The 17,022-nt window shown below is 54.2% G+C and overlaps 2 protein-coding genes and 1 long non-coding RNA gene across 3 annotated transcripts in view; 2 read left to right on the plus strand and 1 right to left on the minus strand.

Moving 5' to 3' along the window:
- The window catches only part of LOC132422089 (uncharacterized), a 47,401-nt gene extending 46,775 nt beyond the window's left edge, over window positions 1-626 (minus strand). The window contains exon 1 of the long non-coding RNA XR_009518807.1: window positions 475-626. This is a non-coding gene — a long non-coding RNA (uncharacterized lncRNA). The remainder of the gene's footprint in view (window positions 1-474) is intronic.
- A 3,896-nt stretch (window positions 627-4,522) lies between these two features.
- On the plus strand, window positions 4,523-7,342 carry TIFAB (TIFA inhibitor). The gene is made up of 2 exons (XM_060006934.1): window positions 4,523-4,577; window positions 6,604-7,342. The coding sequence occupies exons 1-2, from the start codon at window positions 4,567-4,569 to the stop codon at window positions 7,205-7,207; spliced, it is 615 nt and encodes a 204-aa protein (XP_059862917.1). The 5' UTR covers window positions 4,523-4,566; the 3' UTR covers window positions 7,208-7,342.
- Window positions 7,343-9,309: 1,967 nt separating this feature from the next.
- Window positions 9,310-10,277, plus strand: DCANP1 (dendritic cell associated nuclear protein 1). The gene is given in 5 exon segments (XM_060007162.1): window positions 9,310-9,479; window positions 9,569-9,680; window positions 9,683-9,848; window positions 9,851-9,948; window positions 10,122-10,277. Coding segments are annotated over 5 exon segments (702 nt in total).
- The last annotated feature ends 6,745 nt before the right edge of the window (window positions 10,278-17,022 follow it).

Raw genomic sequence — 17,022 nt, forward strand, 5'->3', positions numbered from 1 at the left:
ACTTAATTGTGCCTCTGCTCTCTCATTTGTGAAACAGAGTTAACAGTGGAACCTCTCCCACAGGTGTAGTGAGGATTAAATAAGACAGTTCATATAAGGGCTTAGCACAGGACACAGGATAGAGTCAGGACTCACTCAACACTCATTTCATTATTGTTTTAAAATTCAAATGCACCGTCACTGTCTTTGTTACCATTCTTATTAGCCAAGGGCATAGAGCAAAGCGTGGGAGAGCCCTTCCAGCAGCTGGGCAGCTGACGCCACCTTCCTCCGCCAGGTGCCACCCCACCTATCATCGCTTCCACCTGGCCAGCTCCTAGTCATTCCACACAAGTCAGCACAGGGTCCCCTCCTCCAGAGTGCTTCCCGGTGCGCCCCACCCCTGGCAGTTTAGGTGCCCCTCCTGGGTTCATATACTGGGCATCCCCCCATCACAGCACCATCTCTACAAGTGACAGCTAATTTTTTTCTTACCTGACGGCTCAGTGGGGACAGGGAACGCTGTCCTGATGATCATGGTAACGACCGCTGGAGCCCTATCCTGAGCGCTTAGTGAGCACGAAGTGCGCGCCTGGGCCGAGAGCGGTGCGTGCCTTTCCTCCAAGGGGGCCCCTCCTTGAAGAGGATCATGGTTACTCCATCTTACAGGTAAGGAAGCAGACCTCGTCTCTCACCCTCGCTGTGCTGCGTACTAAGTTTGTCCCCGGGCAGGGACATGTCTGTCCCAGCCAGTACCTGCCCTTATAACAAACCGTCGCTCTGCAGGGCCTCACCCTCTGGCTTCCTGCTCTGTCTCCACGGTTGGAGTTGGTGTCCTCTGGTGAGATTTGCTGTAGATTCACCTTAGGCCATTTCAGGGCATTCTGAGTAAGATAAACAAGGACCCTGTCGCCCTCCCTCCCCAGCAGTCCCATGAATGGCTCCCCCAGACTTTCACCGTCTGCCCCTTTCCGCCTAGAAGAGCAAGCCACCGGGTTGAGGGATGCTGCCACCTGGTGGCCACAGGCTATCAGGACACGCGGGGATGTCCTGATGGGGATGGGAATGGTAAGCGGCCACACTGGCTTGGCAGGCTGGAAGCAGCGCCCTCTCTGCTGAGCGCACTGCCAGCCAGCCAGCGGAGCACAGGTTTGGAGAAGATGGGGCAGCTGGACCGCACAGAACACCACCCATGAGGCACGACAGTTTCATGTTTAGGCCCAGGAGTACAACAGACTGGGCCCAAATCCTGGTTCGGACATTTCCCAGACATGTGATCTTAATTAGTCGACTGATTGCTGGGAGCCTCCGCTTCCTTTCCTGTCTACTGAGTAGCCTTCTCCTCCTGGGTTAGGGCCACCTGCCCCAGCCAGAACGTGGAGATTCTTTCTAGAGCATCCGTTTTACTTCATTATCATTTAAAAATGGAATTTCTATTGAACTCATGCAAATTTTGTATTCAGCTCCAGAACTATGTTTGTCTTAAGCAAAACCTGAAGGCTTCTGAGAATCTGGGGTTTGTGCAAGCTGTCAGTGGGCTCTGCCAGCCCCTCTCCCCGGGATGCATCTGCACTCGACTCTGGTGTTCTACCTACCAACCCTCCCCACGTGCTTGGCACTTTGCACGTGTTTCATTTAGCCCTCACACAGCAACAAATTATCCTCATTTTACAGAGCAGAAATCAGGTTCAGAGAGGCTGAGTAACTTGTCTGAGGGCACACAGTTGCTACAAAAGAAGGAGCCAAGCCTCAGACCCGAGTCTATCTAACAGTAGAGTCCTCGTCTGCCCACCATTGTAGGAGCCCCAGAAGCTGTCCTTCTGTCCCTGTCTGAGTTCTCGAAGGAGCACGACTGGGGGCGTTTGCTCACTGATGTACACTCCCCAGCGTCCTGACACCAGCCAAAGGAGGCCGTCCTAGCCAAGGGCGCCGAGCAGAGAGAAGCCAGCACCTCACTCCCCCTGCTCTCACCTCCCCTGGCTCTCCCCCTGCCCCCGGGGAAAGGCCAGACAGTTACCAGCCCGACTTCTTGCTAGCCCTTGGGAGATGCAGCTGGGCAGTTCTTCCTCTTGTCAGATAAGTTCCCTGGCTGTTTCAGTTCCCTCTCTTGCTGGGAACTTCTGGGAACTGAGTTATGAGGGAACTCAGGGACCACAAACACATCTCTCCCGCCCACCCGCTCTCCCGGGCCAGGGCTGGGAGTGGGGACACAACCTTCCTCTCACTGAGGCCTGGTTCCAGGGGGCAGTGAGGAGTGATGTCCCATGCCCCAGCGAGGAAAACTAAGGCATGGAGAGGGGATAGGACTTACCCAAGGTCATACACCTAGGGGCAACAAAGCCCCTGCCAGGCTTCTGCCTGAGGCCCACTGCCCTTCTCTGCAGATGGGAGGAAATACCTGAGCATCACCTAGAAGGGAAGGCAGTGTGTGCGAGGGGCCCTGGGGAAGACCATGGTTCCAAGACACGCAGCTGGCCGGCAGTCTGGGCTAGGCAGACCCATGGGCCGAGAGGAAGGTCTCTGGAACGTGGCCAGCCACCTTCCACTCAGCAGGCTCAGCCCTGGTGTGTTTGCAGACCTTAAAGCTCCTCAGAGTGGCCATTTGGACTTCTGGTTATCCATCCGTCCATCAGGGAGGTGAAGCTGTCTGTGCTGAGCGGGGGGGTGGGGGGGTGGGGTGGGGGGGGTGGGTATGGTGCCGGCAAGAGCCCTGAGGTCTAGCCTGACTGCCTGCCCCAGGCCCCTCCCCCTCATAAGCCAACCAGCGCGCCTGAGATGCTGCCATTGGAACCACTGCGTGCAGGGAGGATGCCACGTGATGACGAAAGCAGAGATCAGGGTGAGACCTCTACAAGCCGAGCAATGCCAGAGGTTGCCAGCAAGCCTCCCGCAGCTAGGGGAGAGGCCTGGAACAGGTTCTCTTTTAGGAGGAACGAATCCTACCGAAACAGTCTTGGACTTCTACTCCCCAGGACTTTGAGACCATACACGTCTGTTTATTTAAGCGACCCCATTTGGGGTACTTTGTTATGGCAGCCCCAGTAAATGAATACCCCAGTCAATACCTCTCTGCAGAGATCATTCAATACCCTGACCTCTATGACCATAGGCTAGTTTTATCTGTTCTTGCATTTCATGTAATTGGAATCACACAGTCTATATCATTTGTGCCTGGTTTCTTTTGCTCTCCATAATGATTATGAGATGCATCTCCATTGTTTTGTGTATCATTGGTCCATTCTCTTTTTTACTGCTGTGTAGTGTTTCACTGTATACATATTATACAAATTTTTATCCATTTTTCTTAATGGACATTTGGGTTGTTTCTAGTTTGGGGTTAATAAGATAAAACTTCTGTGAACATTCTTTTTTTTAATTTTATTTATTTTTTTATACAGCAGGTTCTTATTAGTTATCCATTTTATACACATCAGTGTATACATGTCAATCCCAATCGCCCAATTCAGCACACCACCATCCCCAACTCACCGTGGTTTTCCACCCTTGGTGTCCATACATTCATCTGTGTCTCAACTTCTGCCCTGCAAACCGGTTCATCTGTACCATTTTCTAGGTTCCACATACATGCGTTAGTATACGATATTTGTTTTTCTCTTTCTGACTTACTTCACTCTGTATGACAGTCTCTAGATCTATCCACGTCTGTGAACATTCTTGTACAGGTCTTTTTGTAGACGTACATAGTGAGATTGTTTCTGTTGGTTTTTTCTCTTGTTTGACAGTTGGTCCTGTAGCTTAGCATGCCTAGTACTTTTTTATTAATTGTAGAACATTGTTAATGAGAAGTTGTAGAGGCTCTGTATGATATTAACTTTTTCTAGCAAGTATTTCTTTTTTTTTCTAGGAGGCAGTTAGAGAAGAGAGATTGAGGTCATCTGGGGCCAGTGCTGGACCCACATCCATCTTGGTCTCTTCCAGGCTGCCCTCGAAGGCCAGCAGAGCCCTGGAGAGGTGGGCGTAGAAGGTGGCCTTCCTGCTGTCCTACTGCTGGAGAGGCCACCCTCTGTGAGTAGCTGTTTTATCCTTCCCCTGAGACCTTGCCCTTTCCTGAGACACTCAGTGGACCACCGTGTTGCCCATAGCTCCCTCGGCCACCCCTGGTCCGGCCACTGTGGCCCCCTCACAGTCTCCCACATGCAATGGGGGCTCCCCTCACTGACACTCTGTCCAAAGAGCTCCCCTTTCTAACAGGTCTGGGATGCCTTTTCCCCACCCACCTGGCAGGGGGGAGGAGGAACTGTTCATACCCTGAAATAGGTCCCTGGGGACGGGGCAGTAGAGACTGGCAGAGATGAAACCCGGGAGGGAGCTCAGGGGCCTCTCCTAGCAAGGGTCTCAGACTGGGGTTTCCAACCTCTTAGCAGTGGGGCTGCACTTCTGCAACAAGAAATTACGCTTCCATTTTCTTTCCTAAAGGGAAAAAGGAAGAAAGCAACAAACCTGATGAGCGTTCTGACGTATCACTTCTCTGAACCGCAGCCACAGCTGCCATCCCCAGACCCGCCCCAGCCTAGACCCACTTCCTCCCGAGAGCTCACAGCTGCAGTGCCGGAGTCAGATGTGACCATGGAAATAAGGTAGATGGGGGTCAGAGACTGGAACTCACAGTGAGAGGAGAAGGCCTGGTGGGACTGGGAGGGGGCCCCTGCTGGCTCCTCGCCAGGCACATACCCCAGAGAGTCTTCCTCTGAGTTTCCGCTTCCCTGGAACAACTGGGGTCCTGGAGCAAAGAGGAGGCCTCTGCAGGGGCTCTGCGCCAGCAGGGGGATTTCTATCAGTTCTGGAGGACTCAGCAGAGCAGAGAGTAAGGTCACAGGAGCAGTGTTGAATGCTTCTTTTCTAAGGGATTCTCTTAGGGTCCCTGGGCTGTGGGATTGGTTCCTGGAAGTGAGCTCTGAGCTCCTGGCCAGGCCTGAGGACTTGGCCGTCCAGCTCAGCTGTCCTGGGCCTAGTTTACACACACCTCAGGGAAAGGCTTTCTGCAGGCTGGGGCAAGAAGCCGGGTGTGGTTGTGGTGTGTCCGTGTGGGGCTGCGTGTGTGCACGAGAGAAAAGGGCGTGCCCTAAGGGCTCTGCACTCACTATCAGATTGGGAGGTTCTCACCATTACTTCACCCAAAAGATAGGGAGTCCAGGGTCTGGAGGGACTTGGAGCCTGTACCACAGCCTTTAAGGACCGGACTCTCGTGTGGGGTCTCTCTGGACTTGATCTCCCATGATTTCCACGTGTGTGAGCTTCTTCTCATTTAGCCATTTGGCAGGTGTGCCCCCAGACACTTGCTGTGGCCAGGCCCCGTCTGGACCGGGCAGTGGGACACGGGGCATCGAGGCAGCTCTGCCGTCGGGAGGCCTCAAGGAAGAGAGGAGGAGAAGGGCCCAGGGAAGGTGGGGCAGGGACCCACATAACTGACACATAATGGAAAAGGGACCGAATGGGACAGCCCCGGGGGGGAGCCTCCTTGTTCTGAGGGTCTGGGCGCAGAGAGAGGAAAAGAGCTTCATGGAAGAGGTCACCTTTGAACCGGGCCTTGAGCAGTTTGGGAGAGAAGATGCATTCTCAGGAGAGAAAATACTGGAAGCAAAAGCCTGGTGCTGGGAAAGTGTACATTTAGTTATTCAGATCCACTCAGTCCTTGGTTCCTGTAGAAGGTGTTGGCATGTCCTGGGCCATATGGGGTTGGTACACGTGCCAGAGAGTTTATGTTCCTCAAATCCACGCAGGAACAGAGCCTTCCTGCATGTGCCAGTGAGATTCTAAAGGACAAATTTCTAGAGATGGAGTTACAGAGGCAAGTGGCATGTGCATTGTGCACTGGTAGGTATGTATGGCCAGTTGACCTCTGTGGAGCCCCATCAGTTCTGAGAGATCTCAGCTCTTTCCAAGTTCATCACCGGCATCGGTGAGGAGGGGATGCTTGTGGCATTCGCGTGCATAGGAGCACTGAGAATGTGCTAGATGTTTTTGTTCTTCCTTGGGGTCTCCAGGCAGCCTTTCTGATCCCCCAGGAGCAGGCGGGGGTCCCCTCTTCTGTGTCACTCCACAACGCCGGGAGCTAGAAACCCCTTCTCCTTTCCCAGCTGGGTGTTCCCGTTGATCAGCTCATCCCTGGCCACTGGTCGGCGCCTGGCTCAGCGGAGGGCTCGGCAGGCAATCGTTGTGTGACTGTCGGATACAAGGAGGGTGGATCCTACCTTCCGTCCTTCCCTTTCCATGAGGCAGGGCAAATTGTCCCCAAATGCCAACAGGCCACCCAAACCCCACCACACAGGCTGGTATGCCTTGGACCTCGCACAGACAAGGATCGACATACCTACGTCACAGAAGAGAGAACTAAAGTTTGGAGAGTGAGTAGCGTGCCTCACTCAGAGTGTGTTAGGGATGAAGCTGAGGCTAGAAGCAGCGGGCCTGAGCTTCCACACCAGCTCTGGCCGTGGCTGCAGCCTGACTGGGGCAGAATGACTGCATGGACGTTCAGTGCCCGGCCCTGCTTGGCCAGAGGTGGCTGGGAGCCCCTGAGGTGGGCAAGAATGTCTGGGCTCAGGGAATCACAGAGGAGTGTCTGCCTCCACCCACGCCTGTGTGTCTGTGCTCCGTCTTTCTTAGGCTATCAGCCATGGAGAGGCCCCTCACGGTCCTGCGGGTGAGCCTGCACCACCCCACGCCAGGCCCTGCCACCTTCGCCAACGTCCCTCTGCAGCTAGAGCACGACACCAGCCCACTGCTGGTGGGCCGGGGCCCGGATGCCCACCTCCGGCTGCAGCTCCCTCGCCTCTCCCGCCAGCACTTGTCACTGGAACCCTACCTGGAGAAGGGCGGTGCCCGGCTGGCCTTCAACTTGAAGGCTCTGAGCCGCAAGGGCTGCGTGTGGGTCAACGGGCTGACGCTGAGGTTCCTGGAGCAGGTGCCCTTGAGCACCGTCAACAGGGTCGCCTTCTCTGGCATGCAGATGGTGGTCCACATCGAGGGAGGTACCTCCCTGGAGGCCTTTGTCTGCTGCTTCCACCTCAGCCCCTCGCCCCTGATTTACAGGCTCCAGGCTGAGGAGAGCGACGAATGGGAAATCATCCCCCAGGAGCAGCCTCTCTCAGGTTCAGGGCAGCAGACTCCGGGTCACCTGGGGTTTCTCGACAGCCCTTCCCAGCCCAGCCCTGGAGGAGCACCAGAAATACAGCTCCAGAGGGAGCCCCCAGACAGTGCGCTCTGCTAGCCCCGCCGGCCACCCCGGAGCAAGCCTTAGCTGAAATGGGGCTTGAAATAGTCAAGTTACATCACGCAAGGTTGACAAGCCAGGCCTGCCGCATAATAATGAACCTTTTCTGCAAGCATGAGCCACCAGGGGTGAGGGGAGTGCCCTCCACATCCACAGCTATGCAAGGTAACAGGAACTTCATATACGTTTAGAGGCCCTGAGGGGTTCTGGGAGCCTCTCTCAGTGTTTCCCCACATTTCCCCCTCTCGTCTGACTAGGAGTTACTTTATGTTGCTAATTTTGTGTGCCGCTTAAGAGCCGGAGTTTGAGGTTGCACCAGGAATGCATGGACACATGTAACAATTACGTTTGTGGTAGCTTGGGGTTACCTTGGGCTTTCAAATACCCACAGGCACTCGGGGCTTAGGGAAGCCTGTGTTTAATAAACTGCAAGTATTTCATTAAGCTGGCATACCCAGTAGGATTCCCTGATCCCCAGATGGGCCGCCTGTACGCCACATCGTCATGCAGAGGCAGGGGCGGGAAATGGAGAAGAGGTGTAAGAGGAAATTGGCAAGGCGGGGGCTCACGGTTCTGAAAAGGATGGAGGTAGGGCTGAGGGCTTCCTGGGGATGGGGAGCTGGGGGCTGGGCCTGCCAAGAAATTCATCGTCACTGTCATTCTCTTTATCCTCACGCTCCCCCACTCTCACTTCTGGGTCAAGGCCTTGGCTGACCAGAGGGCAAAGGTCTTCAGGGGAAGGTAGCTTCTCAGAGCAATGGGCTCTCCCAGGACTAACTCTATGAGAGGGCAGGCTGGGAGGTTGTGACAGAATACAGTTCAGCAGTTATTTCCCTCAAGGGTGGGTCATATGCCAATGGGGGTGGACGAGTGGGGGATGGAGAGTGGGCTCATTTTCTCAATGCATGTTGGGAGGTATGTGCTGGGGAGCTGAGCGCAAGCAGCCACGCTCCACGCCATCCCAGGGAGGGGGAGTGTGGTCTAGAAACCATGTTCACCTGTGTGATGAAGGGAGGGACCTCAGACCCGGATGGTTGCCACCAGCCTGGACCCTGCTGTACGATATCCAAGGCACTGAAGCTGCCCACTAGCTGGCTCACATCCCCAGGTCTGTAACCACCTCCAACAAGGCTTTCAACACTCCTCACTTCCTGCCCAAGAAGAGAGATCCTTTTGCACCCAGGGTAGGCTGCAAGGTAGTTCAGCCGCACTGCCAGGCCTGAGCATCTTCTCCTTGGGGAAGATAGCAGTGGGCGGGACCCAGACTGCCCAGACTTGGGAAGATTCCATCCGATAGGGAACGAGGCAGATACACTCAGGTCACAGCCACAAAGCAGAGGAGGGCAAGGGATGTGAGAAGAAGGGGCTGTCCAAAGCTGTGAATGGCCCATGGGGCCACCAAAGCAGTCCTTCACTCAACTTTCACCAAGCACCCACCTTGTACCAGATGCTGTGCAAAGCCCGGGGAACCAGCAGTGAACAGGTTGACTAAGGCCCTGCCCTCAGGGAGCTTACTTGGGACTCAGGAAAGACATGAATTCAGGAGATGGTCACTGTGGGCAGTGCTAGAGACATTGTGTTTTCTCTCTCTTCACGCTGGTGTTAACCTCAGCTCTACTATTAAGTGGCCGTGTCTGGTGAGTGCTTACTATGTACTCCACGCTCCGCTAGGTGCTGTGTACATTCCCCCATTTAATCTCCACAACGCCCAGATAGACAACGGTACTAACCACATTGTACAGATGAGGAAATTGAGGCTCAGCAAAGTGAAGTATCTTGACCAACGTCACGCCACTCACTAGCTGTGTGATCTTGGGCAAGTGACTTAGGCTGCTTTGGTCTCTATTTCTCCTTCTGGAAAATGGGCAAGATGATAGCACCTCCCTGCTGGAGCCCGCTGGGCTCCCCACTGGAGCCAGCCAGCGGGCTGTGAGGGTTTTAGGAGGTGGCACATATAGTGCAGCACCTGGCACACAGCAGCCACTCTGTAAGTATTAGCTACTATCGCGAGACCTGAGGGAGGGAAACATATAGGTCCTGACCCAAGGGCTCACCTTAGACAGGAATATGGAGTGAGAGAAGGTTGGGAGCCTGGCGGGATGGCTCTGGAGCCTGAGGGCTCAGCCACACTCTGTGATTCCCTGATGAAGAATTTTGTCTTAGCCGTGGACCTGGTGGGCAGTCAGGAGGGGGGTTATTATTGTGAACGTTGGCACCAGAAGGCCCAATATTCAGGGTTCATAGAATGGGAGACACACAGTCAGGGCGGGTGAGCCGCAGAAGCCATGTGTGCTGTGGTCTGATGAAGCCCACTGTTTTGGGACTGCCTTTATTTTTCACACAATGATCCCTCCACAGACCGAAGTGCTCCCCAAACTATGCATTAGGGAGCAGCAGCCCTTTGCATGCAGAACGGAAAAGCCACTGCCTGAAATCTAAACCTGAACATCGAAGGCTGGAGAGAGGAAGCTGGCTGGGGGCTCCCCAGAGCCCCCAGGGTGCAGCTCCCCTGCTCCACGAGGGAACCTTTGCCATAGACCGAGAGTCCTCTTCCTTCCAGGAAGGGGCAAACCCAACCTAGCTGGGGGCCTATGAGAGGGAGCAGCCCACCTCCTCCCTGGGGGAGTCTCTGACTTGGGGTGAAGTCTGGGAGGCCCTCTGGGCCCCAGGATGGACTGTGCAGCACGCGGGAGGAGGGCAGACCAGAGACAGGGCAGAAGGGAGCCAGGAAACACCCAGCTTGTTGTTTCAGACTCTACCTGTTCATAAAGTCCCCTCCGGAAACTCACTGCCTGCCTCATACAGGTTTCCTAAACAGCAAAGCTCCACTCCATGCGAGGCTCCATTTTTCTTCGGTAGAAAACCATTTAAATCACCAGACCCCAACACCCACCCTCCAATTCCCGCCCAGAAGCTAGAATTATCAGGTTGGCTGCAGGCCCTGGTCCATGAACTGGATACCCCTTTCCTTTGCTGCTCGGACAGACTGAGCAGGGCAGTGAGTCCCTCTCAACAATGTCCTCTGCATTCCCTCAGCTCGCATACACAGGGCGGCCTATGTGGCTGAGGGGTGTACACGCGCGCGCACACGCACACGCACACGCGCACATGCTGTTGTGGTTCCGAGCAGGGGCTCTGCAGTCAGGCTGCTGCCTGGGTTAGGATTCTTGCTCCACACTTACTAGTTCTGGGATCTTGGACAAGTGACTGAAATTCCCTGTACCTCAGTTTCCTCTTCTGGGAAATGGGGAAGATAACAGCTTTGAGAAGGTAAAATGAGGCCCTGCACACAAAGAACCTGGTGCCGTGTCTGGGACACAGGAAGTGCTCAATGGGCCTGCTTTCATTGTTTGATTTAGTGGAATGAATTGAATGCATATAGACACATGGACTCAGCTTACACACACACACACACACACACACACACACACACACACACACATCTGCTACAAAGAGCTACAGGAATTACATTCAGGCATGCCCCAGAGCGCTACAACTCTCTGAGAGGACATCTGGAAATTTAGAAATCATTCCCTGTGCCCTTTCAGGCATTATACCCCCACATTCCTCTGCTCTTCTAAGAATGGGAGTCCCCCCGACCTGTCTGTGAGTCACTGCGTTCGCCTGAGCCCCGTGCGGAGGGAGACACGAGAACGCTCCTTCAACAGCCCCAGCGTGGGGCTCTGAGGCACAAAGAAACGCCGTCAGGTCGTGGCGGCAGACTCAGCAGACAGCTCAGTCCTGGCCACAGCCGTGCACGGCCGTTCTCTCCCGGCACCGGAACGCTTCGCCCACGGTTTCCATGTCTCTCTCCCTGTGAGACACCAAGATCCACACAGACGAGGATGCTGGGTGGTTTGCTGTTGTATTCCTGACGGCCATCACGGAGCTGGACAGAGCCGGGATGGACAGACAGGCACGCGTGGTCAGGGAAGCAGTCATCTTGGCGGTGCTAGGGCTTGAGCCAGGCTTCTCGGGGCAGGCGAGGGCAGGGCCAAGGCCTGCAGTGGGGGGCAAGAAGCAGGCCGGCCCTCTGGGGCAACAAGGCCGCAAAGCTGAGGGCAGACAGTAAGTCTTACCTGCCGTAGGCCTCTGTCGGGGCAGCCCAGAACCTCTGGCTGGGGCAGAACAAGGCTGGTTCTTCTGCCTAGTTCTTGAGACTCTGCAGCCCAAACTCAACCCAAACTCTGGGTTTTTGGAACTCGGTGTGATGACCACTGAGGAAGGTTGACAGATTTGACAGGGTCCCACATCACCAAGAGATAGCTCTCAGCCAGCACTTCCTGCCCCAAACAGAGGCACGTCGGTGTCCCCAGGAGACCCTGAGAGGGCTCCCAGCCACAGCCATCAGGGCTCGGGCTGGCTGGATTGAGTCTGGGCCTGTGGGCCACAGAGACCACCTACTCCAAACATACACTAGGAGCACACAGCCTCCCTGAAACAAGACTGTCTCTTAAAGAGATTTCCTGTGGTACAGGATGCTAAGATCTGGCCCTGCTAGAGGCATCTGCATTTTCAAAGAAAGGATTGGAGAGGGCAATGCCTACCCAGTGGAAAGAGCGACATTGAAGTTTTCACCGTAGGCTGATAAAGGAAACATTTTCCCTTTCCCCTCAGATCGAGGTTACTTCGTAAACGTGAATAAGACAGAGTTAAGGGGCTAGCTCAAGGTTGCCCTGTGACCAAAGAGAGCTGAGACACGAACTGGGAGGGGATTCTTTCCCAGCAGCCCACTGAGTGGCCAGACTGCAGTCAGCAAAGAGATGTGCAAAAGCAAGGGAGCCCCCATGCCAGGGGAATGGTTCGTTGCTGCCTGCATAACCCCCTCCCACCGCCGGACTGGGCCGGGAGACCTGCCTCCTGCTGTAACTGCTACGTGAGTCTGGCTGTCCAGCTTTGCTCTGTGTCCTCTGCTTCCTCTGCTTCCGCTCCATGGCGTCTGCTGGTACTGGTACCTCCATCAGGTGAGCGGGTCTCTGAATCACTGAGGCAGCTTCCCCTCACTGAGGCAGCTCTCCCTGCACCCCGTGCCCCAGTCACGCGCTACCACACCAGGCCCCAAAGCCACGCAAGGAGGAGGCCAGCTCCTCCACCTTTAGGAGGAGATTTCGGGGTTAATCAACTCTATTCACGTTGCAGGTTGTGCTCCCTCTTACCTTGAAAGTGAACTCACAGGCGGATTAAAGTGAAATAAAATCTACCATTTGAGTTACATTCTCAGCTGATTGGAAACATGCATTACCTCCCCATGACCGGGCCGTGAGAAGGGAAGTTATCTCTCTTTAGAGTTTGTAAACTCTTTAGAGCAGAGGCAGCTTTAAAGCTGCTGGGGGAAAAAAATGATCCGGGAATAAATTGCTCTCATTTACCTTTGTTTTCCAATCATACGCTCCAGTGGGAACAAAACAGCCTAAGCGAGTGGATGTGGGGAGCCAGGTGATCCTCAACAGAAGAGTTTCATTATTTCCTTCTTTAGGCACATGAGTTGAAAGGGCTTTAGGTGCCATTTGGCAGGGGCCTTGCACCACAAAAATGTGTGTCCCGCAGTAATATCAGCATCCTTGAGCTGTTTCTATCTCTGCTTCCACTTCCCCGTGACACCCACTTCTTTAAGGGGCACTATCACCAGAGTGCGCAGCTCCAGACGTTTGGGAACAAGAAACAAGGAGTCTGAGAAAGGGCAGATGGGAATCAAAACCAAATCACAGTCCAGGGAGGAGAGAGAAACCGTGGGGTCTGGGGTTCTGGAGGGGGCTTTCCTTCCCCTCTGTTCTCCGATCCTCTCTGCATTACCTAACACAGAGCTTACATAGAGCAGGTACTAGGCAAAGCCATCAGGACGCCCCAGGCTCTGAGCCAAGCACTTTAACTGCTGGAAGGAGCCCCAGCTGGGATGTCTGCCTCACTTTCCTTTAAAGATGTGCACGCCGGGGGGGGGGGGGGGGGGGGAGGGGGCGGGGAATCTTCAGAATAAAGCAGAGACGGGGGCCTTTGGAGGGAGAGCTCAGCCAGGCAGCCAGCCATGGGGTTTCCATAATTGCTTCTCTGAGGGATGGGGATGCCGTGATATCACTCTTTCGTTCACCTGCAGCTTGCCGCAGATGGGCTAGGAAGATGGACCCTATTAGGTCACCTTGCCTGTGGGGCAGGTGGGGTGACGGTGGCCCGGAGTATATCAGTCAGGATCCAGTCAGGAGAAAAAAACACTCTGAGTATTTCAAAAATTTGGTTCAGTGAATTGGGTATACAGGTGATAGAATCGCCGAAAAGCCACACAGGCAATGCAATTCAGAGTTCGGCAAGAGCAAGAAGTGCTACCACGGCTAGCTCCCACCCCTGGGGCTGCAGGGGCACCTGCGGAGACCGTGTTACCAGAGCGGGTGCTGGGGGGCACAGAGCTAGAACCACCCGTGAAGCTGCGACCTTGGAGGCAGAGGCCATCCAGCAGGAGCTGGAGCCACAGAAGAGATGCAGCTGCTGCCAGACTCTCCCCAAGGTGCTGAGAGAGAGAGCAAACTATCCTAGCTTCTCCCCTTTCCTGGCCCCCAGTGGCCCGAGGCGTCTGAGGAGCAGCCTAGGAGATGCAGCTTGCAGAGATGACTCCCCGAAGTACAGAGCCGAGGAGGGAAGGGGGAGCGCGGGCTCTGAGGGCAAACTGTCAAACCCAGCACAGGGAGTGTGCCCACCTCAGTGCCCTCAGTCCCAGCCTGAAGCCCTGGGGTGGCCGCCAAAAATGGAGCGGAGATGGGAGGGGGACGCACAGCACAGAGGCTCCGCGGCTCAGGGGCCTCCCGAAGCCACAGGCAAACACAAATCCCCCTCTACCACTGTCATCCCAGCCTGTATGACCTTCAGCATCTGTAAGAAAGGAAGGCAGAGGGCACAAAGGACAAGTGCAGGACAGTGAGGTACAGATGTGGCCTGGCCTGGCCCGCACCGTCCTGCAAGGATGTCTGCTTTGATTCTGCAGCCCTCCCCTCCCACCTGAGAGGCAGGGCAGCAGAGCAGCGTCCACATCCCCCCTGCCCTTCACTTACTGACCCTGAGACTTCATTTTCCAAGCCTCTTTTCCTCGTGTATAAAGTGCGGATACTATTAGTACCTACCCCACCTCTGTGAAGACTGAAACACACAACCTGTACGGGATCTCAGCACCTACCTTGGAAATGCTCAATAAATGCCACCCATTTCTTTTTTTTCTTTCTTTTTTTTTTTTTTGCGGTACGCGGGCCTCTCACTGTTGTGGCCTCTCCCGTTGCGGAGCACAGGCTCCGGACGCGCAGGCTCAGCGGCCATGGCTCACGGGCCCAGCCGCTCCATGGCATGTGGGATCTTCCCGGACCGGGGCACGAACCTGTGTGCCCTGCATTGGCAGGCGGACTCTCAACCACTGCGCCACGAGGGAAGCCCCCATTTCTTATTTAACAGGAACAACCACCCATCCCCAAATGCTCTTCCCTCCAGAAAGCTTCCTTGACTTGTTCCCGCAAAGAGCCAGCTCCTTCCTACCTCCAAACCAGTGTTGGGACACCCAGAGCGGATTTGCAGGCGTGATCCACGGAACAGAATGTACTTCCTCAGCCGGGCCTATGGGTACTTGCTGTGTGCTCGACATCACGCCGGCACTGCCCCCTAGCAGAGCCCTGGGGGTGGTGGAAACTGTCTGCAGGTCGAACAACCACCTGGCACACAGTAGGTCCTCAGTAAGTGTCTGTTGACTGTGAGTAAGAATTTGGAGGGGGTGAAAGCAGACCTTCAGGGAATGAGGCTTTGAGAAGCACATCACACCACAACAAGGATGCTGGTTAAAAGGTTAACGTGCACTTTAAAAAACTAACTGATCAGAATGAGACGAGGCCGGCAGGTTTTTCTGTTTCTAGACGAGTCCCGTCTCCGTGGTGCAACACAACCACCCAGCCCTTCACCTCTTGGAAACACACGCACGAGGCGCAGGGCTCCCACGCTGGAGCTCTGGCCCGAGAGCCCTGGAAGCAGGCAGGCTGGATGCCTGACGTCGGAGGCTTCCAGCACCAGTGCTGGGCCTCATTACTGAGGAACACATAGTCCCCTGTGGCACTCGCTGGAGGCCAGAGAGGGAAGCTAAGCATCAGGGGGCTCCGTCTTTCGTCTTTCGGTTTTACATTCCTCTTCCCCGGGGCCTGCGGTTGCTGTGCAGACTTCAAGCTGCAGTATCAGGAAAGCCTCATGCGGTCTGACGTCTTCCCCAACACGCACACGCACACGCACACGCCTGCCTCTGGGCTTTGTCAAGCACCCCAGGCAAAGTGTTGGTTAGAAAACCATGGGGTAATGATGAGCTGTGAGTTTTGCTCCTTAAAAGCAAAAGTTAAAGTTAGAGAGAAGATACCTCCACTTGAGATTCTCAGCGTGCTTTGCAAACCAGAGTGAATATTTTGGCTCAGCTCAGAGGAAAAAACAGAAGCCAAGGAGATCTCATTAGAGGAGTGGTAGGGGGCATTCAGAACAGGCCAGAGTGTTCTGGGTAACGAAACGCTATACACCCTGGACATGAGGTCCCGGGAATGCTGAACAGCTAACTCTGATGGAGAGAGCGGCGGGTTGAAAGAAAGACATTCATCATGGCTGAGACTGAGAAAGTCACCAAAAGCTCCGCATGCCTCACTTTGCCAGCCTCAACCATCAGGGACGTGCTGGTTAATGTTTAACAACAGGCTCCCTGGGTGGTGCGTGAAGTCTGGTTGTAGCGTTACCCATCTCCGATTTCCATGGTGTAAATTCTCCAACTGTGGTCAATTTCAACCTATCAAGTTGACATCACTGAACTTGGATTTGGAAAGAGATGCACAGTGAGCACAGCTTTTCATAGCATTTCTGCCATACAGACACAATTTACAAGAGCACAGATACAGTAAAAACACAGTAAAATAATTAGGAAGCTGTGTGTTGATTATTTATTAACTTTGTATTTAATATCGTTTGTTTAACTGTGAGTTCATACAATTTAATTTTTAATAGTGCCTTAACAGTCGTCTCTTACAAGACAGCATGAGACAGCTCCAGGACGCCACTGTATGGAAAAAGTACCTGCCCCTTGTGCTCAACTGTGGGCCAGAGACACAAAGTAACCAATGCGAAAATGCCTTGGAAATAAAGATGCTAGTACACAGAAGCTCTAGAGGGGTCAGAGTAACTATCCTAAGAAACTTGTATAATGCTTTGCTACTCAAAAGTGAATGTGTGTTTAGATTCAGAACACTGGATATTCAAAATAACCTTATGAAGATGTTAAACCATCCCATGCAACAGAAGAAGAAACTAAGGCTCAGAGAGGGGATGAATGCCCAAATTCTCTCAGCAGGGCAGTGGGAGAGCCAGTATCTGATTTCTCCTAGATCCTTGCTCTTCTCACCCCCTTCGCTCCATGCACACTCGGTGAAGGGCAGCTGATCAGCTCTGGTCGAGCTTGGGTTGCAGAGTCACATTGTCAATGCCCGTCTAGCAGATGTCACCAGATATGATTTACAGGGGCAGTGCTTGTGCTAGGGCCCTGGAATCAGTCCTCTGGCTTAAAACATGCAACGGGGGTGTTAAGTAAGAGACCACACTCCCTTCTTTCCTGGGAACTCTTTTAGAGTTCGGGGCAGTGACAGATTGCCTGGCATTTAGAGGAAGGAAAGCACAGCTCTCTGGGCCTCACCCCACCTCTCATCCCTCTTAGACAAAGGATATTGGAGTCTCTGGTTTACTGATCAGCAGGAAGCAGAGGGGCTTTCAACTCACTCTCTGAGCTGTAGCCAAACCCCAAGGCCTGCTGGACACTGACAGCAGGG

The sequence above is a fragment of the Delphinus delphis genome, chromosome 3 (assembly GCF_949987515.2).
Source record: "Delphinus delphis chromosome 3, mDelDel1.2, whole genome shotgun sequence".
Lineage (NCBI taxonomy): Eukaryota > Metazoa > Chordata > Mammalia > Artiodactyla > Delphinidae > Delphinus > Delphinus delphis.